Raw genomic sequence first — 24,132 nt, forward strand, 5'->3', positions numbered from 1 at the left:
TCTACTGCGTTCTTATCTGTTCAATTTACTGTTTATCATCTCAGTCCAACCTTTGTGTCCCATCCTTTTCTGTCTCTCAATTAAACTTCAACTCAGACGGTGCTTTATTGGCATAAAATGTAAAAGTGTCCAACTATAGGCAGCAAGGTTAAACTAAAATTACAGGAATCCAGCAAATGTGGTCATCTGAGATATAATAGCCACTGTATGTCATCACTACCTTTAGCGATCAAGACACTGAGTTGTTTTCATTGGTACCCTTTGTCTTGTCTGTGACTATGACAAGGTGGGATGTATTTGGCTGTGTTTGTGGACTGATGTCATCACATTCAAAGCCCCTGATGTCTTCAAAACAGTCAACAACATCCAAAGATGTTCGATTTACAATGTTACAGAAGCAGAAAAAAGTAGCAAATACTCAGATTAGAAGCAGAGACCAGTGAACATTTGGTCTTTTTGCTTGAAAACTGATGACTGCAGATTAGTTTCTCGCTAATTGACTCATCAGTTGATTTCACTTATACTTTCAGAACCATACATGTTATAGATCTGTGTATACAAGCATCAAGCATCACTCTGTGTCAGCCCTGCATCTTCTACTTGTGTCCCACTGACCAGCCTGTGAATTGACATTAAAGAAGACATTTCACAGATCTGAATCCGAGCACCACACTTGTTTCCCATCTGTGTTCATCACATCTTCCTACCAGTTTGTATTTTTCTTCCCATGAGTCTCATTAGCACAGACAAAGCAGGGAGCTTCATTGGTCTCAGTGCCCAACACATGCAGTTCCAGTTGGGTGAGACCTGTTAGTAGTTCAGGTGGAGGTAGGGAGGTTTGGTCACATGTGGATATCTGACTAAATCTAACATTACTGCACGCAGAGTGTGGCATTTTATCTTAGAAGGAGGCAGAGAAGTTGAGAGGGTGTCACAATGAAAAGGAAAAGATGCATCAAATTAAAAGTTGCAGCAAAAAAAGAAGTAATTTGTTCAGAAAGTCAAAGGTCCAAGTGGGAGTCACAGCAGTGCATGAGCGCTGTGTGGCGGATTCTGTCTTCATTAGACCTGAAATGATTCATTAATTAATCAATTAATCAATCTACAAAATCACTTGGCAATCACTGGCATTCTTCAAGCAGAAATTCTCAAAAGCAATTCAACAAATTCTCTAGTTCAAGTTTCTCAAATGTAAGAATTCACTGCTTTTCTTTATCTTATATGGATTATGGACATTTTTAGACATCATGTGTTGCTTTAGGAAACTGTGGTTGTGTGAAATTGTGATTTTTTTTTTTTGTTGTTGTCCATATTTCCTAAAATTTTATAGACCAAATGAAGAGGTTCCTTTTCAATTAAAACTCATGCCTGTTTTTATCTTTAGTTGTCTTTCGGGAATCTGCAGTTCTAAAGGAAATATGACACATGTACTGTCTCCACAATAATAATAGTAATATCACAAAGTTTAAATCATAAAGTGTTTACCAATGTGCTCCACCACCCTGACTCTGAAAATGGGTCAGAGGCATTTCCGTTTTAGAATGATTTTTAAATATTTATACTTAAATTGTGCAGAAAATGTTTTATTGAATGGATTTGAATAAGCAGACACTAGAAACAAAGGTAAGGTTATAATGCTGTGTGAAAGGCTGTCGCAGAAAACTGGCACCAGACACAGAAGAGTTTCAGAAAAAGCTGAAAATCAGCATGTTGAATTCATCATGCAACATATTAATCATTTAATGTGCTGCTAAGCACAGTATACAGCACAATTATTATAGGTAATGTTTACAGAAACATTGCTGATGCTAGTTTCAGCACCATGGACAGCTCTTTCAAAAACAACCAAATCAGCACTGCATCTGCTTCTCCCAAAACACAGTATAATATTCATATCATCACAGAAGATTAACTGGTACCTCAGTTTATTGTCACAGTGATGGATTATAGAAACAGGAGCAGAAATGGTTAGATTTTGGGAATATATTAAATGCATTTTGAATTATTATGACATCAGTTTTATAGCTGATGATAGCATGCAAAATGAGATATGAGCAGAAAGGTTGTTTTCCTGGATTGCTCTAAAAACCCAGGAGGATGTTATTGCTGCATGGTGCGCAGCTCACCCGGCTGAAACACTTTGTTATCAAGTGAAGCCTGCTGGCAATAACACAACCCGGGAACATAAAAACACAACGCAGACGTTTCTCTCCCCTTGCTGCCATCACGATTCCAACCCCCACACTGAGATTTACTTCATGATATATAGCTGGTTTCATGTATTACATAACACAGCGAAGGCTGGAAGCATTCGGAAGAGTAGCAGCAGCTTCACTGATGTGAAAGACAAGGACAGTATACTGTAGCTCCATTTATTCTTCTCCATTAAAACCGTAAGGAGGAGGGAGGGAATAGAAACACAGAGGGGACTTATACAGGATGATGTTTGGAGGAAGATAAATTATGTTTTTTTAAATAAATACTGATGGAACCTATAGTTTTCAGGTTGTGCTGTGAAAATGGATAGGGTATACTACCAAGCATAAATAATGTCTGATGGGGTTTTTTTAGGTGCTGAATATTTTTCTTGGATTCTCTGGGACTTGTGAACTGTAATTAGATTTCTCAAGGATTTTTTTTTTTCAAATAAATTTGAGCTCTTGCACAGGTCCCTTAGTTTCCCCATTGTCCTATTTAATTGTTAATTCCCAGCAAGAATTGTGGAGAGGAATTTGTTTCTTATTATAGGGCCAATGTTCAGCTGGTGCGCTTCAGGTTTTTTTTAAATCCAATTCATTGCATAATTAAGAGCAGCAGGTCATCTGAACATGAATAGTGAAAAAATTGTCAACTGAAAAGCATATAATTAAATAAAACAGAATAAGAATTTACAATAATTTATAGTAACTGATCATTTATCTTGGCTTTATCTTGGTTCAAATTGATCTTTGTCAGTTTTTCCAATCATTAATACATTAGCTGTTCTTTCAAAATGGATAAAGAAATGTATAGCTAAAGAAATAAATACAGTAAGTAGGTATTTCTCAGAACATGCAGCAACTAACGATTATTGTCATTAATCTGCCGTTAAATGGTACAGGAAGGGTGAGAAAGTAGTCAGTGAAAAACAGAGGAAGAGAGGACATCATTTGTTCTGATACTGCTACAGAGGATTACAACTAATCTGTGTTTGGAGTGCAGCTCACCAACAATACATTCTCCCATTGGCTCTGGTCTAATCTGGCATGCACTATCCAGCTATTCCATTGGGTCCATCTAGCTCTGTGGTTAACAGTAACATATGTATTTGTGTGTGTGTGTGTGTGTGTGTGTGTGTGTGCGCACGCACTATTCATCACCAAAAAGCAGTCTCATCCTTCTAAGACCCAAACAATGCTGGGAAGGAAAATTGCCTGCCTTTGCTGCTTCACGACTGTCAGGGTTGTTATTATTGCTGCACGCATTAGAACAGGATTAGACACGGCTCAGTGTCTGACTGTGTCTGGGTGTCGGAAGTGATGTGACGCACACGAAGACACCAGCAGAGGAGCACGTTGAGTTTGGGTTATTTGAAAAAGTACAATATCTGATAGGGAACTATTGTAAAACATTTATAAAGGATAAACCCACTCATCCCACTCACCCCAGTCGGGGCAATTTTGTCACTAAAGAATTGAAAATGCTATTATTTTCCTGGAAATAACGTGATATAAAACATTCAATTGAATTTGTAAAATAGAAATACTACTATAATTTGTTCTGGCAGTATTTATACAGAAGATAAGCATAAGATAAGAAAAATATACACGATATAAAAAACATGAAAATGCTTGAAAATGTATTTTTTTGCTAAGCGAAGCTCTTGTGTACTGACGAAAACTGTGGAGTCTGCTTGAGTGAATATGTCATCTGGGTTGTGTGTTTTTTTTGTACACCACTGAATGTGTACAGTTTTAAACAAAGAAACAATGAGTCACTACTTCACAGCAGCTGGCGCCCACTTGATGTGTATGATTACAGAGAATGAATGAATCACTGGCTGAATGTTTGTTCTATTTTTTTTAAGTCAATTGAACTGTTTCTCAACATCATTATAAATGAGGGCGAGCCCTCGATGATGAAATATACACAGGGTATGAAATCATTTTTTCTGAAACTGATTTGTTCGGAAACAAGATGCTACAAAAAAATCAATTAAATTATTCTTATTAATCAGCTGTGACTCTGCAGCAGTGATGCCCCCCCCCCCCATGGGGAGGGAAGACTCACACTCGTGTGACTGCCAAAAGCACCAACAGTCCGCAGCTAGTAGAGAGAGAGAGACGATAGGGCTGAAATGAAATGAAATGAAATGAAAAGGAGCAAAGGAAGGGTGGCACATATCTAAGGAATATCTCAGGAAGACAGACTCTTGAAGAGAAATTTACAGGTTAAATCAAGATACCTTTTACAAGCAGTTACCTATAAGTGCTCTCAGCAGTCAGTGTCCATCTAAAAGCACTTTCAGTTCTAACAGCAACAATTTAACCCTTTTCATCATTCAATTAATCTATCTAATATGGTTTGGGCGATATGATGATATATCATGAGATTATATAAATTTGTCAAGCCTCCAGAGATTTTGCCCTAGTGTTTGTGGCTATCATTAGATGTAATAGGTCATTTCTTGGTTGCAGATCAATAAGCAGGATTATTTTAAAGCAATATTGTATTTTGCTTCTGATTTTGGCACCAATGTGATGAGATACCTTGTTTTTTTTGGATATTTAATCTATTTACAATATCCCCAAAAAAACCTGGAAAAGTAATCAATCAAGTAATCAGAGGAAGAAGGTGTCTGAGTCTCTCTCTCTCTCTCTCTCTCTGTGTTTTAGGGTTAGAATTAGGTTTATGTTAAGGTTAGGGTAAGGGGCTATGGAATGCATTATGTTAATGACGGTCCCCGCAAATATAGTAAAACAAGGATATGTGTGATTGTGATTCTGTCTGTGGCTTCTCCTTGTGGTGGCAATTTGAGGGAAGGAAGAGGAGGAAGAGGAGGAGTGAAGTGAGAGGAAGACCTGCAGTTAAGGCCATCTGTCCCATTGAAAAACCCGTCCAAGCGGGAGAAAGGGACAGACACACACACACACACACACACACACACACACACACACACACACTTGTGGTCACACACTGGCAGGCAGGCAGGTAGACCAGCAGATGGACAGACAATCATAAAGGCCAGCAGAGAGCAGGGTTTCCTTTGTTGAACCAGGCTGCATGTTGTATGACAACAAACATGGAGACAACACTCACAAATGTAGCTTCCTGTTAGATGATGCGCCGCTGTATCCATAGAAGCAGGTGTTGGTCATCAGCAAATATTAGCTGCAGTATGATGTACAGTACATGTATTTTCACCCCTGTGGCAACACTCACACAGTCTGTTTGTCATGTTCTCCCCTTTGCATTAAGTGACATACTGTAGGTTGGAAAAGCATTAAGAAAGACTGAACTCAGCAAACTACAGTTTTATGAGATTATAACACTCAATTCAATTTTTCCAGAAAGGTTTATTTTGATGCAAGTTCATAATCTTGTGTCACATTCATGAATTAGTTGTTTTTGATTGATGGGATGGTATTTTGTTTCCCGTTTTTTCTAATTACTACTGATAGGCTCAGGTTATAATGCAATTCAGAATATAACACAGATGAAAATGTTTATAGGTTAAAACATAAGTGGGGTGAGGAGGCTCTGATCTGACTTTTTCCCCTCCCATCCAAGTGCAGATACCAGTGTGCTTGTTTTCTCAAAATTAAAAATCCGTATATCTGATTCCTTGTATCAAACTAATATAAAGTTGAACTGGTCCGTTAAAGCAATAGAGCAGAATGTACATATTCACTGCTGCAACTCCCAAATGTGCAACACTCAGAGAGACTAAATCAATATTATTAGTTTATAGTGTAGGGAAACAGTGGTTGTTAAACATGATCCCCCTGTTTAAAGTCTAATTGCTGATATTGCTTTTCGTTGTTAGGTCATGATTTTCAGCAGAAGCAGCTCAGCCCTGATTAACTCTCAGCTCATGACTCATGTTTCCAAACTGCCTCCGGCTTTGCTTCTGGTTCAAACAGAGTCCTCCACTATTTCTTATTCATGTCGTTCAGCTGATTACTGTCGAGTTCTCTCATCAGATAGTGGATAATTTATCCTTGCGTTGTTTAATTTAAAAACATTTTAAACCTTTATATTATCATTTATTACTGAAAACCGAATATTTATGAAAACATTTTTGCAGTTCCGCATCTCCCTGCTTTAATTAAAATTCTGTCACCGAGCTGTAAAGAACGCAAAAATGCTCGACCCGTAGAGAAATGAGAAGTGTCGCGTCAGCTGGGCGAGGAGCGCACTCTGATCTGATGCTGATGTTGCATAAGCAGCTGAACACACCCCAAAGAAATCAGCGACTTGTGCATAAGGAAGCACAAAAGACAGGTTGGAAGGGGGTCATTTGTACAAACACATGCCTCTCCAAAACACACGCTTCACACCTCATACACACCAGGATGGTATTTTATTTGATAACAGATGTGAAGCACATTATTCTGCACGGACACATACACACAAATCCTAAAACTAAGAAAACAGAAGAGAGAATATCCGAAATTACAAGATACAAAGTGCTTCAGGAATCTTCAGACATCAGACATTTAGAAGGAGACACTGCAGAAGAAGCTCAAGCAAACGGCCACAGGAGCTCAGTTTTATAGTTTTTTACTTTTTATTTGTCTGTGAACCATTAGTGTCACTGAGCTGTGAAACTGTTCTGCTGTAATGTTTGGTGATTTTCCATCTTGCTGCTGCTGATGAAAAGCGAACTCTCTTTTTAATGACAATCATTAAATGACAGTTTGAAAGTAACAAAACGGATGAACGGTAAACGGATAAAAAAAATGTCTATCTTGTCTATTTTACCTTTTTTATTAACTTTTATTTTACTGTAAAGTTCTATATGGTGCATATTGTCATTCACTGTGAAATACAGTCACACTTCTTACTGATAGTGAATTGTAACAACACTGATAGTGTATTGTTTTATTAATGATTTTTCAATATACAGACGAGAAAAGATAAAAGACTATCTGTATGAATGTAATATCAGTATGATGTCTAAATTTAGACAAATGTTCCTTTTTCATGTACAACCAAACATTCATATTTTAAATTTCAATATAGAGCTGCTGCAATGATCAGCGATTATTTGATAAGTCAATAGGAAACTTACTTTGTAATTTTTTTAATAATATATATGTTGATAATCATTTACAGCCATTTTTCAAGCAATATTTTCAGATTTCTCCAGTGTATTGAGTGTGTGTTGTGTGAGCTACTTAAACAAGCTACTTAAAGGTGTGATGGACATTTTTCAATAATCTCATCTTCACTGTATTTTGTAGGCCTGTTTCAAGATATAATAGCAATATATCACTTGAAAAAAAGGTGTTCAGACATTAATACAATTTTTTTAGTAATATTTTTTGTCAGAATTTTTAACCATTTTTCATTTTCCTATTGTACTGGCTACAGACGCACAGATGATTCCTGTAGAAATGGCACTGCAGTAAATGAAATAAAAATTTAGCCTGGTGAGACCACAGCTGTTGTGTGAGGAAACACAAACACAAACACGCACACAAACACACACATTCACACTTGCTCCCAGCGCAGAGGGAATAATACTGAAATCTTCACAAAGGCTCAGGATTCTGATTCATAATTGCTGATTCTTGTTCTTTTATTGTTTGAAGATTCACATTGGGAATGTTTCTGTTCCTAGTTTCTTCACTAGCTTTATTTGTTTTTAGTAACTGTACACTTGATATAATATATATAGTTATTTCTTTAATTTCTGTTTTAGTCCCTGCACATTGTTTTTAGTTGACCACTGTCCTTGTTGTGTGTCTGTTGTGTTACAGGGATTTCCTTCCTCGTGGTTCTGGCATTGTGACTCGTCGTCCTTTGGTTCTGCAGCTGATGAATTGTCCCACAGGTAAAAAACATCTTGTCTTCCAGGTCATGGAATATGTAGTAGTGTTAAGTGAAAACTGATCTTACTGTGTGGTCTTAAAGATGTTTCACCCTTCTTACGAGAGGTTTCATCATTTGTCTGGTTCCTGACATTTAATATCTGAGGGTGATTTGCAGCTTGCTGCCACAGGTTTATTGTCTGTGAGCTGATGCAGCTCCAGGAGCTGTCAACTAACCATGGAAATACGTACATAAACGTGTCTGTGAGGTCACCCAGAGGATGTTGAAGTGATATTTTGAAGCTTGTGTTTTAGTTTGACACCTTGAAAGCCTTAATATTATGAGAGGTGGTTCTTCTGTTCCCTTAAATTCTGTGGGAGTTTGGTTGAAGCCAGCCTCTAGTGGCCCTTAAACGAATTGCAGTCCAGCTGTGGTTTATTGCTATTAGACCTTTGTCTTCAATCTTCTTAGCTTCAGAGCTACATACATCCTTTATTCTGTCCTTCTTGGTCCCACAGAAATAACCGTCCCCCCCTTTTCTTTCTCCTGTCATGTTGTTTTATTTGAAATGTGAATGACATAACAGCCTCAAGAGAAGGAGGAGACAGAGACAGACGGAGTTTAAACATTCCTCCACTCTTCTACTCTCAATTTTGCATTGGTTTTGAGTGTTTTGTGGTAATAGGGAGACTGGTGGTTTGCTGCAACACAATTGTAGTGTGCATTTGCATTAAATCATCTAATCTAATCTTCATTTTTTCCTGCAATTTTACTTTCATGAATGTGTTTCCTTTCACTGCCTCTTTCAGAGTATGCAGAGTTTCTCCACTGTAAGGGCAAAAAGTTCATAGATTTTGATGAGGTCCGGCAGGAGATTGAGGCAGAGACTGACCGCATCACTGGGGCCAACAAGGGCATCTCCCCTGTTCCCATCAACCTGCGTGTCTATTCCCCTCATGGTGAGGCTTCATCTTGTTTTATAGTTGCATCTTAACAGTATAGAGTAAAATCTACACAATCTCTTCGATAGCACACACTTTTTTTCCAGTTTGTAAATTCTGTACATCCAAGCCTCTCATTTGGCAGCAATGCATCTGAAGAAGCTCTCAGTTTGATTAGCTTTCTCTTAGTTCTCATGTTCTTTTTTCTCCTCACAGTGCTGAACCTCACCCTGGTGGACCTGCCAGGCATGACCAAGGTGCCGGTGGGCGACCAACCTGCAGACATCGAGTCCCAAATCAGAGAAATGCTGATGCAGTTTGTCACCAAGGACAACTGTCTGATGCTGGCCGTCTCCCCGGCCAACTCTGATCTGGCCAACTCTGACGCTTTAAAGATTGCCAAAGAGGTCGACCCTCAGGGTAAGTTACATTATACTTCTACTCCACCATATTGCAGAGGGAAATGTACTTTTTTTTTTACCCCACTTCAGTTATTTGATGGTTACTTATTACTTCTCAGGTATTTTGCATCCAAAATATATGATCACCGTATAAAATATGTCTTTTTACAGATGAAATTACCAAAAATTACATAAAAAAGATCAAATTTGCAGCATTAACATGAAAATGCTGCTCAGACACAAATATCAATAAAATAATATCTATGATAATACACTCTTAGTGTATGAGTTTGGTTTTCACCTCAGTTTTCAGGATTAGTCTGTGCCGTTAATGAATCATTTTGGCGTGTGTGTGTGTGTCTGCTTGTAGGTATGAGGACCATTGGTGTGATCACCAAGTTGGACCTGATGGACGAAGGGACAGATGCTAAAGACATCCTGGAGAATAAGCTGCTTCCACTCAGGAGAGGTGAGCACACACATTCACACACTCACACACTCACTCACTCACACAGACACTGCCGCTTTTCTATCTGCAGTGACACACTGTTTCCCTCTTGTGGTAATAAGGGAGTCGTACTCAAAGCTGTTCAGGTCTCCAAACACTGAAAAAAAAAAAGGGAGGGAGGGAGGGAGGGTATAATAAAACATTACTGAGTGAGAAATCAGAAGAGATGCAGAAAGGTAGAAGAGAAGAGGAGTTGGAAAGGAAAAGCAGTTTAGGGGGCAAAGAGAAAAACACTGTCTTGGAAAAGAGCTTGCATGTATCTTGCGGCCTGCCCTTTATTGCAATGTGCTGATGTGGTGCTTTTCTTTTCCATTTGCACTTGGTTAGGACCCAGGCATGTGCTTCTGAATATTTTCCATGTCCTTTGTTTTTTCTATGTGTCCACCCCCCCCCCTCTTCTTCTTCTTCTTCTTCTCCCCGTCTCTCTCTGTATAATGCCATGGATGTGTTCACATTTACAAGGCTGCTGGCTCTCAGTTGCATTAGTTATAGAGCATGAAACAGCCTTTAACTGAGTGATGCATGAGAAAACTTAACTGGAGGTGAAATGGGATCCATGTGACCTGAACTCTGCTGGGTTGTTTCTCCTTTTTGTTTTTTCTCTGTCTGTTTGAAAGAAACTTGGACACACACATACAGACATTTATTCATGCAATACCTTCTTATTTCCTGCATTCCTCACCTCCACTCATCCTTCATCTATATTCTCTTCTTCAATGTCATGTCTCTTAAAATGTGGTTTTACACTGCTAAATATTACTAAACACTTTTTTATAAGTGGTCGACTACCGGAGGGGCTTTTCATTCTGGCTTTGGCCGTTCGAACTCAGTTCATTACGTAGCAAATAAAAGTCCACCACAATCCCAGTTTGCTTTAAGATAACACTATGCTATCTCCCAGTCAAATTACTGCCACCTAGCATTGAGTCTAGGGTGCTCTCTGAAATTCCAGGAAGTGATAATAAAAAAAAGAGTTGGATCTGGGTTTTTCTGCAAATCTCACTATGGTCCAGACTGTGTTTTAAATGTCCGTGGGACTCTCGTCTGCTGTGTCCAGGTTACATCGGTGTGGTGAACAGGAGCCAGAAGGACATAGATGGAAAGAAGGACATTAATGCTGCCATGGCTGCTGAGAGGAAGTTCTTCCTCTCTCATCCTGCGTATAGACACCTGGCAGACCGTATGGGCACTCCCTACCTCCAGAAAATCCTCAATCAGGTGTGTAAAAGAGCAATAAAGACAAAGTATCTGTAGTACATCCATTCATAGATCCTGTTTTTTACCTTGCAACACCAGGTTTAATTCTAACTAATTCTGTCTAACTCTGACCTTTGACCTGCGCAGCAACTGACCAACCACATCCGGGACACCCTGCCGGGTCTGCGAGCCAAGCTGCAGAGTCAGCTCCTCTCCATAGAGAAGGAGGTGGAGGAGTACAAGAACTTCAGACCTGACGATCCGTCTCGCAAGACCAAGGCTCTGCTCCAGTGAGTAAATACACAGGCGGTTGGATAGAAGCAAATTAATGGATTTATTGATATCTGTGAATCTGCCTTCCTGCAGGATGGTGCAGCAGTTCTCTGTGGATTTTGAGAAGTGTATAGAGGGCTCTGGGGACCAGATTGACACGGCGGAGCTGTCAGGTGGTGCCAGGATCAATCGCATCTTCCATGAACGCTTCCCCTTTGAACTGGTCAAGGTGTGTGTATGCCAGATTTTGTGTTTATGCGTGTGATTTTGTTTAATTGTTTTATTATCCCCCACTGAAATTAATATAATCAGGAAAACCATAGATTAGATTTTGATGTCTCATGATCACAAAAGATCACTCAGCAATACTCAGTTTGCAAAAAAAAGGATAAAGGGAGCTGCAAGGTCACGGACACGCTTCTCTTCACACTATAATTGGGGGTCTGCGTACCCGCACACGTTCCACACACTATGATGGTGACCTCCTGACAGCAACAAGAAACGCTCCTTTGTTTGTTGTATTTGGCTGAAGAACATAAAAAAGTCAAAAATAAAAGATAACAGTGTGTGAGACCGCTTAACAAGATTTAGACCATGGATGGGAAATAAACAGTACAGACATGCAATCAGCCTTCAGACTGACTATGCCAATGCTTAGAATAAATAAACAGCTTTATGAAATTAAATTTGCTTCAACAGAAAACCAACAACAAAGTTCTTGCTCCGCTTCATACCAGAACTATAAAGACAAAAAGCCCTGGTTAGCTTCTCACAGGGCTGGAGTCTTGTTTACTTGCTCTCTCTCAATTCAGTTCAGTGAAGTTTTTTTAAACGCCATATTCCTAAAGAATACGCAAGTAATAGGTACATAAAAATGTAGTGATGCGTACATGCACGAAGCAGCTGATAACAAGCGAGAAAATCTCCAAATCAGAAAATGATAGAAGGAAAATTCTTTGTATTGCAGCATCAAAAATAATGAAGAAAGAAAAAATGTTTTGTTTCTTTACATCCCTAAGTCGCTCCCTCCTCACAGTCCTTTCCCAGCCTCAGAAGCAGAGGAGTCCTCCCTCAGGGGTCTCATTCTGGGTTTTCTGACACAAACATTCCTCGTCCCTCCCTCTCCAGTCCAACAGCTACATCTCTCAATCCTGTGTCTACTTTCTCTCTCCCCTCACCTCATGTTCTTCACTGAGTCTCTTACTCCATCACCGCACACAACCTTGTTTCACCCCCCCCCCCCATATCCTTTCTGTTCACATTATCTTTACCCAGAACCTGTCATCCACCTTCTCCAGCCTCTGTCTCTCAAAGCCTTTTACCTCACCCCACCCCTGGTTTACATATTTGATCCCTTTTTCATTTTCTCTCTCAGCCAGCCGTTGCCCTTCCCTTCCTTCCTCTCCCTCCTTTCATCCATCCCTCTCCTTTGTCCTCTCTCACCCTCCCTCTGAGGATATAAAACTTTCTGTCTATGACTGAGACTGCAGAAAAAAATGCCCAGTCCGTTTCCCACCGAGAAGACAGAGCAGGTTGCTTCCTATAACCAGAAGCTTGGCTCATGACACAGAAAACCCCAGTATCTGCCAGATGCATTAGAAGTCAGTTCATCATTATGTTTTATGTGTTTTTAATACATGCTTCAAAGAAAATATGAAAAATAATGGTGCATTGTCGTAAATAAAAGTAATATACTTTGAATTAAAAACAGATTTTGTAAGAATATAGCCAATCTGTTTCAAATGTTACAGCGTGTTAGGCTCAATATGAGTCAAATCTGTTGGGGGGAAAAGCATGATTAATGTTTTCAAAATAAAAGCAGCAGAGACATTTAAGAAACCTGGTGGTTCCTGACATTTTCAGCTCAAAATAAAGTCTGCTTGTGACCCATATCACTGGTTGCATGTGCCTGTGGGATTATGCAAGTCAGCCAAAAAAATATATATTTTTTTTTCCCACATCTGTTTTATTTGAATCATTTTTAGATGTTGAAGAAGTTAAATTATCCAGAAATTCACAAGAAAGGGCTTAAATGTTTAGTCTGCTTTCATATAATTTTTACATTTTGGGAAGTTGGGCATTTTATGAGCTGACATGGCATTTGGACATCTGTAGAGAAAAAAAAAGAAGGGAGGAATCAATCTGATCTATGAATCTGTGAGAGAAAGAGCGTGGATATTTAATCCTCCCTGTTGTCTGTATTTTTTTTTTTTTTCAGATGGAGTTCGATGAGAAGGAGCTCCGCAAGGAGATCAGCTACGCCATCAAGAACATTCACGGCATCAGGCACGTCTGCCCTCCATCTCTCCCCTTCGTCTTTCCTACCCTTCCTCTTTACGCCACCTTCCTCTGTCTCTTCATATCAGTCACCTCTGCTGCGTCTAACTGTCATTGCCTATCTAATCACCAAGGCCTCTACACTTGGCTCGAGTGCTCTGTTGAATGCTGATGGCATCAGTGCACTTAGACAGAGGAAATTTGCGATTAGATAGGTGTCTACTGGTGGCATTATTTTTCTGGCCTTTTAATGTACATTTTTTCTCCTTTTGTTTGTCTCTCTGGTTGGTGAAATCCTGCACTTTTGGTTGCTGAACTTACCTTTTATTCACTTTTTTTTTTAAATATACCCTTTAATATATAAGAGTTAACATTTGACTAAAAAGTACTGTAACTATATAAAGTACAATATCTGGACTCAGTGAGTTCAGAATAAGTGTTTCCTCAATTATTTTACCAGTCAGTCACAAGCTGGTTAGTAAAATACCAGCTCTTTGATTGCCAGGATCATACAAGGTAGATCAATATAAATTCAGACTTGTGCTGGATTTTTGGATGGGACATTCATATTATTATTATTATTACAGTGCACACTTCCAAAGTTGCCAAAGGTTTATTATGTTGAGTTTGAACTGAGAGTTCAAAGGAGTTGCCTTTAAAGGAGCTATTTGTAAATTTTGCTATTGCTACGTAGCTATCATTAGCATTAACAGCTGCTTACTTACCAGTCTAGAAGAAGCGCTGTGAGTTCAGCATCAAACTTTGTTCCTTTACTTGCCAAAAGCTGTCTTCAGCAGTTGAAAGCAACCAACTTGTTTTGCGTTTATTTCTTCTTTTCTTCTACTGAACTTGCTAACATGCTAACCAGCTAGCCCAGTCTGGCACAGACTATCTTGTCAATTTCTGATACCGAGTCGCTGTTGCATCCATCCTTTAATCCCAAAGATATTGAATTTGGTGATAGAAATGTATTAAAAGGAAAAAGGGAGGCTCTGCTTGAACACACATTCATTTTTTTTAAAGTTTGTTTGTAGTCGGTTTAAACCATGTTTAGGTTAGTTTAATGTGTAACTTAATGGATTAAAATGAAGCAACATTTTTTTTCCAATGGTATGCTGGCTACTTGTACCAGTCATGCAGTTGTACCAATAAGTCTTTCACAAAACAGTAATTCTTATTAATTTGAATTATCCTCCCATTGAATAATTCACCAACTGGTCCACAGTAACAAACTCACTCTCAACGTTTGAGGGAAAATTAGTGGATATTTGCTACGGGAATTAGAGAAGTAAGTAGAGATAACTTATATCTGTCGCTTTCTAACTGTTTTCATAGTTCCATCCCCTTTCCCTCTCTCTGTCTAATTTGTATCTGTTTATGTTTGGGGAAAAGCTCAAAAATGGAGGGTTAATTATTAATTAACACTTTCTTCTTTACCCAACTCTTCTCCCTTCTTCTTTTTTTCTTTCTCTCCACCATCCTCCTCTTTTTATTTTTGGCCCTGTGGTTGGTTCTCTCTCTGCTGGGCAGAACTGGCCTCTTCACCCCGGACATGGCCTTTGAGACCATTGTGAAAAGGCAGATTGGGAAGATTAAAGAGCCTTGCACCAAATGTGTGGACATGGTCATTTCTGAGCTAGTCAATACGGTTAGGCAGTGTACCAAGAAGGTAAAAATGAAAAGTAAACAGTGGATAGCACTTTTATTTATTTTTTTTAATTTCCAACCCTCATCTGCAAAGCCCCTCTGCTGTTCACTCCCTTTTACTGTAACCACCTGGCTCTCTCCAGCCCTTGCTGTTGTTGGACAGCGAGGGGGACGCCTGGAGTGGCAGGGTGGGCTGCGGTATACCCGCCTGCCTGCCACTGTACCGCTTCGGACAGATTTAGCTGGACAGGCTGGCCGTGGTAGAAAGCTGTGCTGAAGAAATCCAGTGTGGAGGCTGAGCTGTCATCAAAATATGGTTGACAAATAAGAGTTAGTGATACTTGGACCGAAAGTTTGTGAATATGATTTAAGGCTTTTATGAAATAACGTTTTATGTTAAGTTAGAAAGTAGCTAATTGCCAGTATTATTTCTCTCAATTTGAGTATTTTTTTCATCCTCCTGGTAATATGGAGGATAGTTTTGAGCTGTGTCACAATTCTACACTAAATTTTAACAGTATGTATAATATACAAATTTTACAACATGTTAACTGCAATCTATGCAATATACTAATCTTCAAAGTAAACCTTTTTTTTTTTGCTGTAAAAGAAATCAACGCATACACTTTATACCAACAAGAAATTATGCAGTGTCAGCGCCCTCAGATATCAGTCAAACTGTGGCTAGAGAATCCCACTGGCACACAAGAAGACAAAGAAAAAATGTTTTCCCAAAACTTAATAATTATTTTGTTTTTTTCTTTTGCATTGTGGGACAACAGTGCACATCAACGGGACACAAAAAAATTATGCATTCTTACTTTTTTTGAAATAACTACAGACACAAAACCTGCTTAGAATTAGTGTGCGGTATGGGACTGGGACACAGATGACTACAGTGTTATTGCCCTTTCAACACAGACAAAGAAAAATGTTGTTCCAAAGATTTAATACATATGTTTTGTTTTCTAAGATGTTCCTGGAGCTATCTTACCACCATCAACAATTTATTTAAATTTTTTGCAGCTTCGTTCAGTCTGCCAATTTGTTTTGTGCAAAAATCAACAGTTTTTCGTAGCCTGTGTACAATGACTTTTTTGACAATGTAGTGTGGGATTGCGACACAGCTTGTGTTTGCTTGGAACTTGTTTCCCTCTTGAGCTTTTCTCTGTTTCTCTTCAGATTTTGTTGTATAGAAAAGATGACCACACATTTACATAGCTGAATTGGAGAGGAATTACTGTTTTGCTTGAGTAGTTTTCTACTTAAATATTCTTACTGTATTGAACTCAACCTTTGCTTGTACACGAAGACATTTAGGAAATCATGTGTCAGTCACTTAGAATACCTGGCAGCCATATTGGATGATCTCAGCGTTCAGACTTTATTGTGTGTGGGACTGCAGCTGTGCACTTGCAGCAGACAGGAGCCATGATGATTGTTTTAACTGCTCTTCAACAGGCCTCAGGGGTCTGCGCTCTCAGCAACAGAGGCCTGTGAGCGAGGCCAAGAGAAAGCGCAGTAGTCTTTATCCAAATTGATCCACTGTGACCAAACAATTTCAACAGCGGTTGGACTGGGATATTAAATGTTATGATTAGGGTCCCGCTGAAAGTCAGGGGAGAAGGAGGGATGGGTGGAGAACACCAGGGTCAACACCGGGAGGTATAAGGCCGTCCTGGCTGAGTGTCGGGGTGCACAGCTGCGGTCTTGCAGTGCGTCGCTTGGAGTTTTTGGCTGGTGGAGTTGTGCAGGCTGGGAGCTCTCTCTATTTCTTTCTCTTTCTCTTATCTTTCCTCACTGTTTGCTCTGGATTGATAGAGAGAGACTCCAGCACTGCCCTGTTTTAGAATGGCTTCAGGGGAAACCAAATGTCTCACTTGCATTTTCTTCCTTCTGTGCTGTTTACCCCCCACCCCCCAAATCGCACCTCTCCTTGTCTTTTAAACTTCAATCTGTTGTTTCTTCTGTTCTCCATCTCCATTTTTTTTACCTGCCTCATCTGTTTATTGTCCCTTTCCTTCAACATCTTTCCACTCCTTTTGTTTTTATTTGTCTCACCCTGTCACTTTCCTCCATCTAACTATTCCTTTATCTCCTCTTACTATACTCCTCTTTCTCTGCCTTTTTTCTATTCTTTCTTTTTATTTTACTCCTCTCTCCCGTGCCGCCTGCCTATCCCTACAGGACGGGGCTGTTCACCCCTGACCTGGCCTTTGAGGCCATAGTGAAAAAGCAGATCCAAAAGCTGAAGGAGCCCACACTGAAGTGTATAGATATGGTAGTGAGCGAACTCACCTTCACCATTCAAAAGTGTAGTAACAAGGTAAAATGCTAAAGAGAACCAAGCCACTTTCACTATCTCTGTTAATCACAGGTAGGGGTAGACCGATGGCTGGCCTGATATCAGATGTATGAGATTCAAAATAAAACCACACTTGAACTGCTTCATTGCAGTATTTTAAAAAAAGCTCAGTTAATCAACAAGACAGTGACTTAGATTTAGATATAGAATTAAATGTAATATTTTCTTTAAAAATCTTTTCAAAATTTTCACAGTTGAGACAATGATTATCTTCTTAGTTAATGTGGATCTGCATGTTTGTTGATTTGCAGTATAGGCTCTATGATTTACAACCAAATGTGAACTATCTACCATCAAAGCAGTAGTAAAAACAATTTATTTTTGCTGATAGAGCCAAATTTAATCTAATCATCCCTGACAATTTTTTGCTGAAGTTTGCTCTCCATGATCAGATTTTAAAATAGTGCTAACGTTTGGTAAAGTTTGCACCTTAAAAACTAAAAACTAAAACTAAACTACAATGTTGACTTTAATACATAATGTTGTGAGGATTTTTTTTTTTTTTTTTTTTTTTACCTTTCATACATCCCTAAAAGATATTGTTTAACCAAGTAAATCAAGCCAAATGTCAACCTGAAAGTAAAAATCATGCCACCAAGAAAATCAATGAGCCTCATCCTCTGGGAACCTTGAATGTCTTCACAGTACAGGCTGACATCACCATCCCTACATCTGTGCAGGCATCACCCTGCCTATGATCAATGTATCGAAATTAATTCATTTATGTAAACTGACTCAGAAGAAATGCCTAACATTTGCATATAAAATAAAACTAGAAAAATTACAGTAGTTCACACTAAAAGCAGGTATAACCAGCAGAAAAGAGCAAGTACATGATATGTCCTCAAAAATATGTGGTGAAAGACTTGAGCCAGCAGATATCGGTCTGTCCTTACTACAGAGCTAACTAGTGTAACCATATAACCTGCATTTTAATTTAACTTTATTTGTCATTTGTCTTCTGTCAGTTATTGGCTTTATATTGACAAATTAACAAACTGCATGTTAGATCATTTTTTCCATATTTGACCTCATGATGTCTAAAAATCCTTTGATTTAATTTGGTTAAAATCGTATTTTTATTTCTGTCTTTGTCAGTATGGTTTAGTGGAGTGACTGATTGTGTAGTTCCACTCACTGACTAATTCACGTATACTTCGAGCATTTCTTTATTTCTCCTTTTATCTTTCTTTCATCCTCTCCATCCTGTCGTCCTCTAACCCTTTGTACCGGCTGCTTCCTCCCAAAGCAAATGACCGAAATAGAGCGTGACCTCCTTTGGATTTCTCTTGTCTGTCACATTTTTATCTTGATTTTACTTTCAGAGACATACTGTATTTAAAGATACTATATGATAAAATACAGTGTTTGGCAAAATCCACAAAGGGGTCAGTTTGAAGTCTCCCTCCGCCCTCTTCCTCTCCCATCCCTCCATATCTCCCTGCTCCTTTGCATTGCATGTCAGTCTGAATCAGTGTGAGTGTCTCTGCCTGCTGCCTTATTTTTTTGTAAAAAAAATTATTTCTGTCTCCTGTCAGTGTTGTGTTTCTGTGTCAGTTTTTAAGACACTGAATATGTGACAGCCTTTTCTGACTTCGAGTTGCAATGCATCTTTCCAGTAGCATAAATTATGTTGCCTTGATATTAAGCGCCTACATCCTTTTTTTTTTTTTGGTTTCGGTTTGTTTTGTAACTGTTTTATTTTCATGGATTTCCCAGTTTTCCATTATTGATATGGAATCTACAAAGTGCGAAAACCATGAAGTTCTCCTCATCCAGTCAGTTAACAGTGTTTCTATTGACAATGGGACAAAGGTGACATTGTTAATTACGGCCGCCATGTATGACACTGTCCTCACTGCTTACCAAGTTGAAACCTTTTCCTAAAACTCAAAGGAGTTATTTGACAGTACCTCTAACAGGTTAAACTAGAAACAAGTGCTGTAAATGTATCCTCATACAAAATGAATGTGGAGTTTTTACACAGTGTGCTTGAGCTTTCCTGATGTGATCCAGATGTTAACTTTTTGAAAACTTGAACATATTCAAAACTTAAAAGCGTTAACTTTTTCAAACTTTGTTAATGATTGTCCCTAACAGTCAATATTACATGCACAAGTATGTCATACACCAAGATCTGCTGGCATGATAATATTTTAAAACAATTAAATATTTTAAGTATCTCATAATGTAGGCTATTAGGGGTAGTTGTAAATAACAAATTTAGCAGCAATTTAAAACATATGTTTGGCACAAATATTAGTCACTGTCGGCGGATATACATGCTATAATGCTAAAAGAACTGGGTCCTAAATGCAAATTAGCATTCACACCCATCAATAATCTACACTGCCTCTGATTGGTTAATGCCTTCGCTGATTGGATTGGTTAGGTCAAGGCATGAGGAGTGAGAATTGCAAGGGCCAAGAAGTCATTCTGAGGTAGAGTAGGCCGTGTCAACACTATAAGAACATTATTCTCTCGCCACTAGTTCCCCCGGCCATGCATCACAAGTTTTAATACTAGGAACTGGACTGACATTCATCTTAACAGTGAGACCCATTATTACAAAGCATCTATTCTTTTATGGGTGTCTTTTTACTCTCTAGTTGGACCAAACCAGGAGGCAGTAAATCAGCTTGGGAACCAGAAAGAGGCCTGTTGATATCCACTCACTCCCAAAACCATCTGACGGACATGAAAGATGCATTGTAACTTGCAAGAAAACAGTGTATATTTTTCTGTCTTGCGCTGTGATTTTGGTTTTGATTTTTCTTCTTCCCTCACACTTCTCCAAATGTGTTTGTGTCACATTGGAGGCCCACCAATGTCTGCGTTCGTGGGTTTGCAATGAGCTCATGGAAAAAGACCCACAGTGTGCTGGGAAAAGGGAAACTTTTCTGCCAGGAACATTGTTTAGTCTCTTTTTTTGTGTGGCAATATCACAGACTTTTCACTAGTCTTTTGCATTTGTTCGATGTTGGCAGAAAATAGTCGTTTTTTTGCATAAAATCCAGTCCAACACGAATCCACCCCGCTGGTCAGGATGTGCAGAGACTAGAGTTGAGTCTGGGATAAACTCCTCACAACATAACATGTTTGATTGTGTTTCTGTAAAGCATTTTGTTGTATTGGTGGAACTGTGAGTTGTGGTTCAGTGAGATGAGTGATTCTGTGGTTAACCGGGATGTAGATTTGTGACAGAGTGTGTGTGTGCTGGCATGTTTTTTTTTTTTTGTGTTTTTTTTTTTGCCACCTACCTACTATTCTCTGTGATCACAGCTGGCTCAATATCCCATGTTGAGAGAGGAGATGGAGAGAATCGTCACCCAGCACATCAGGGACAGAGAAAACCGCGCTAAGGACCAGGTACCACACAAATACTACATAGGTTGTTTTGTGGTGGTGCAGAGGGGATTTGGTTTGTTTTGAGTAATGATGAAAATACTACACATTAGGAGAATCAGACAAATGAAAATAAAATGACTTTATCTCAGGTGGAATACATTTCAAAGTGTAGTTTGCTGCTACCATACAGTAGATTTCGATGACAGCGTTACAGAAATGATTAGCTCACACATCGAATTGAAAACCAAAACAACATTTCTTGACAAGCCATGAATCAATTCATCGGAGAGGATCTCTCTCTAAAATATTATCAATAAATTGGAAACATATGGCAAACCTGCTAACAGCTCTCTCTCTTTTCAGGTGCTGCTGTTGATAGACATCGAGTTGTCCTACATGAACACCAACCATGAGGACTTTATTGGATTTGCCAAGTGAGTTACTGCCCTCTTCCCCCCCCAATAAATACATGGGCAACTGTATTTATTTATTTGCCATTTTCATCAGTTCATGTGCTGTTTGAGGATAAACCACAGTGAGTCTTGATGTGTTTTCTTTGTGCAGCGCTCAGCAGAGGATCAACCAAATGAACAAGAAGAAGGCAGCCGGCAACCAGGTACTTTGATCACAAAAACACGGACATATTTAATGTATACTCTCGCTGTTAATTCACAGGTTACAGTACAGCGCTGTGTCATTTTCTTCAGGTTACTTTAATCCTCAGGAACATGAGTCCACACTGAATTCATCCATGTGTGTTTCGTCCGCCAGAAACGTGACATCTGAGCCTCATGCAGCCTTTCCCCAAGGCTTTGTTCTGGTAGCACTTAGCTCCCTGTTTTGTCCGTGCTAAATGTAGCACAGCTATACAGTATCTTGTTACCCTGGGCAACAGTCCATATCCTACACAATACAGTTCTTCCATGTTACAAACAGTAATGGGCAACAGTTGTCGAATCTTCAAACAACTTGTCCTTTTGGTTAAAGTCATGGTGCTGTCAGCACAAACTGAGGTCTGTTGTGAAATACTATGCACGCTTTAAAGCTTTAACAACAATAATCATAATATTAATATCAATAGAAAGCAAAGCATTTTTTACAGAGCAAATACCTGTGCCAAGTTTGCACAATCCTCAAAATCTGTCATTTTAATAATAGGAAATGGTTTGAAATTTAAGTCTCCATCTGGGTCTCGATCTAAATCATGCACAACGTGACTGTTTTCATTCATGTGAGTGCAGTGTGTCATGGGAAAATAGCAAAAAAAAATTTAATTAAAAAATGCTCATAATGTTAAGAAATCCTTTAAAAGTTTCCTGGATCTGCATCAAAAACAAATCACTAATCACGACTTTCCACAAAAATTTCACTAACAGGATATATAAAACAAAACCTTCTCAAAAGGTAATAATTATGGCTAAAGATTTATGGAACAAAAAACTGCTTTTGCATGATTTGTTTTCTGCATTTTGAAGCTTTTACTGTAGATCCTCTTCTACTTTTCACACATTTTAATTTTATTCTTCAGCTCTTTGTTTTCTTATCATCTTGTTGCCTCTTGTTTCTTCCTAGTGATTTCTCTTTTTGCTGTGTCTCTTCCCTTTTTCCTTCTTTCTGTGGCTTTGCTTCTTCAGGATGAAATCATGGTGAGTAGTGTGTGTGTGTGAGTGTGTGTGTGTGTGTGTGTGTGTGTGTGTGTGTGTGTGTGTGTATGAGTGTGTGTGTTTGAAGTTTGAGTGTGTGCATGTCTGCAGTTAGGCTGTCATGCGTATCTGCTCAATTTCTTTATGCTCTGCATACGTCGGGATTACATTCGTGCGTGTATATGTTTTAACTATGTCTTTTATGTGTGTTGGGTTAAAAGTGGGTTCATGAGTGTGAGAGTGTGTTTTTGTGTGTGTGTGTGTTTGTATGAAATGAGCTTCAACTGACTGCCAGTAGAGGGGCAGGTGGCTGTGGTGGGGATGCTTGGCTGCTTCCCTTTCCTCTCTTTTTAAGCTGTGACCACCTTGCAGACACACATACTTACACTTACACACACACACACACACTTAGGATGACAAATGTACTGTAAAATGCTATCCTACACATCAAGATTCACTTCGCCGTTATATATAATGTTCCTGTGCTAATGTCACAGGCATCTTTCAGTCTTATAGAAAGGTTCAGTTTGCTTATTGTGGCTTCAACAGCAGTAGTTCGAACAAGATAAAGTTAGTTGTGCTCTTGAAACAAGAGAAAAAGTGAAGACGAGAGGAAGAGAGATTCTTTTCTTCTTTTACTGAACACAATAATCAACCATATTTATTTACACATCACTAGACCTAGTCTCTTTCCCTGCCTTTTCCCAGTTTAGTAGTAGCAGAAGGCCAGGGAGAATGAGGGCCTGCAGTACGGCAGACATATGTGACCTCCATAGTAATCAATTGTCATAACAACCACCCAGATTGGGGTCAGAGGTTAGGGGCACATTGTAAACATATTGGGGATCTTCACTTCCTGTTTATAAATGGCTGTAGTTGACCCTTTAAGCCCCCACAGCTTCTGTTCTGCACTGAGTTGATTTAACACTCGCCTGGCCTCCGTACTGAGAACTGTAGGATCCTTTAAAACTCCAAATTCTGGCCTCATCTTTAAATATGCAGATGGAAATCCCCACTGCTTCTCGAGCAACCTTTTAAACCATGCTGGAGCCACTGGTGGGTTTAAATTTTGTTCAAATCCACAAAACTTTATCTTTGATTCAAGTCTAGATCTCAAACTCTCCAGGCACACACAAAGAGTTTTTCCATTTGATATAAGTTTTTATTTATTCGTATTGTTTTTCCTATATCCCAGACTGAGGGTTTAAAGATAGAGGGTGTCGTATGTTGTTCTGACTGTAAAGCTCTAGGAGACACATTTACAATGTTGGACTTAATGAATAAAATCAGCCCTGACTTGTAATGATGCCACAATAAATAAATTTTATCTTTTGATCTGACTATTTCTCTCAGTACAGCAGTGAAAAACCTTAGAGTACAAGTCTGGTGATATTGTGTTTTTCTTTATGAATGTATCGTAGTAACAAGTATTGTCTGTGTAGCCAAAGTCTGATGTAACTTTTCCCTCTGTGCCTTAGAGCGCTATTATTATCCAGGAACTGTTAAAACACAGAGA

The 24,132-nt window shown here is 38.9% G+C and overlaps 1 protein-coding gene across 13 annotated transcripts in view; it reads left to right on the top strand.

Moving 5' to 3' along the window:
* dnm1a (dynamin 1a) overlaps positions 1 to 24,132 on the top strand; it is a 54,019-nt gene that overhangs the window by 3,739 nt on the left and 26,148 nt on the right. For 6 of the 13 annotated variants that reach the window (XM_056403886.1, XM_056403890.1, XM_056403883.1 and 3 more), the window contains exons 2-14: positions 7,965 to 8,038; positions 8,826 to 8,975; positions 9,174 to 9,377; positions 9,729 to 9,827; positions 10,924 to 11,084; positions 11,211 to 11,353; positions 11,430 to 11,565; positions 13,555 to 13,622; positions 15,144 to 15,282; positions 20,908 to 20,994; positions 21,337 to 21,407; positions 21,538 to 21,589; positions 22,608 to 22,619. In XM_056403886.1, coding sequence (XP_056259861.1) covers positions 7,965 to 8,038; positions 8,826 to 8,975; positions 9,174 to 9,377; positions 9,729 to 9,827; positions 10,924 to 11,084; positions 11,211 to 11,353; positions 11,430 to 11,565; positions 13,555 to 13,622; positions 15,144 to 15,282; positions 20,908 to 20,994; positions 21,337 to 21,407; positions 21,538 to 21,589; positions 22,608 to 22,619 — 1,396 coding nt within the window. Of the gene's footprint in view, positions 1 to 7,964; positions 8,039 to 8,825; positions 8,976 to 9,173; positions 9,378 to 9,728; positions 9,828 to 10,923; positions 11,085 to 11,210; positions 11,354 to 11,429; positions 11,566 to 13,554; positions 13,623 to 15,143; positions 15,283 to 17,447; positions 17,587 to 20,907; positions 20,995 to 21,336; positions 21,408 to 21,537; positions 21,590 to 22,607; positions 22,620 to 24,132 lie in introns of all 13 variants that reach the window. The other 7 variants (XM_056403891.1, XM_056403885.1, XM_056403889.1 and 4 more) reach the window with 3 other exon arrangements.

Source organism: Seriola aureovittata, chromosome 18 (assembly GCF_021018895.1).
Source record: "Seriola aureovittata isolate HTS-2021-v1 ecotype China chromosome 18, ASM2101889v1, whole genome shotgun sequence".
NCBI classification, from domain to species: Eukaryota; Metazoa; Chordata; class Actinopteri; order Carangiformes; family Carangidae; genus Seriola; species Seriola aureovittata.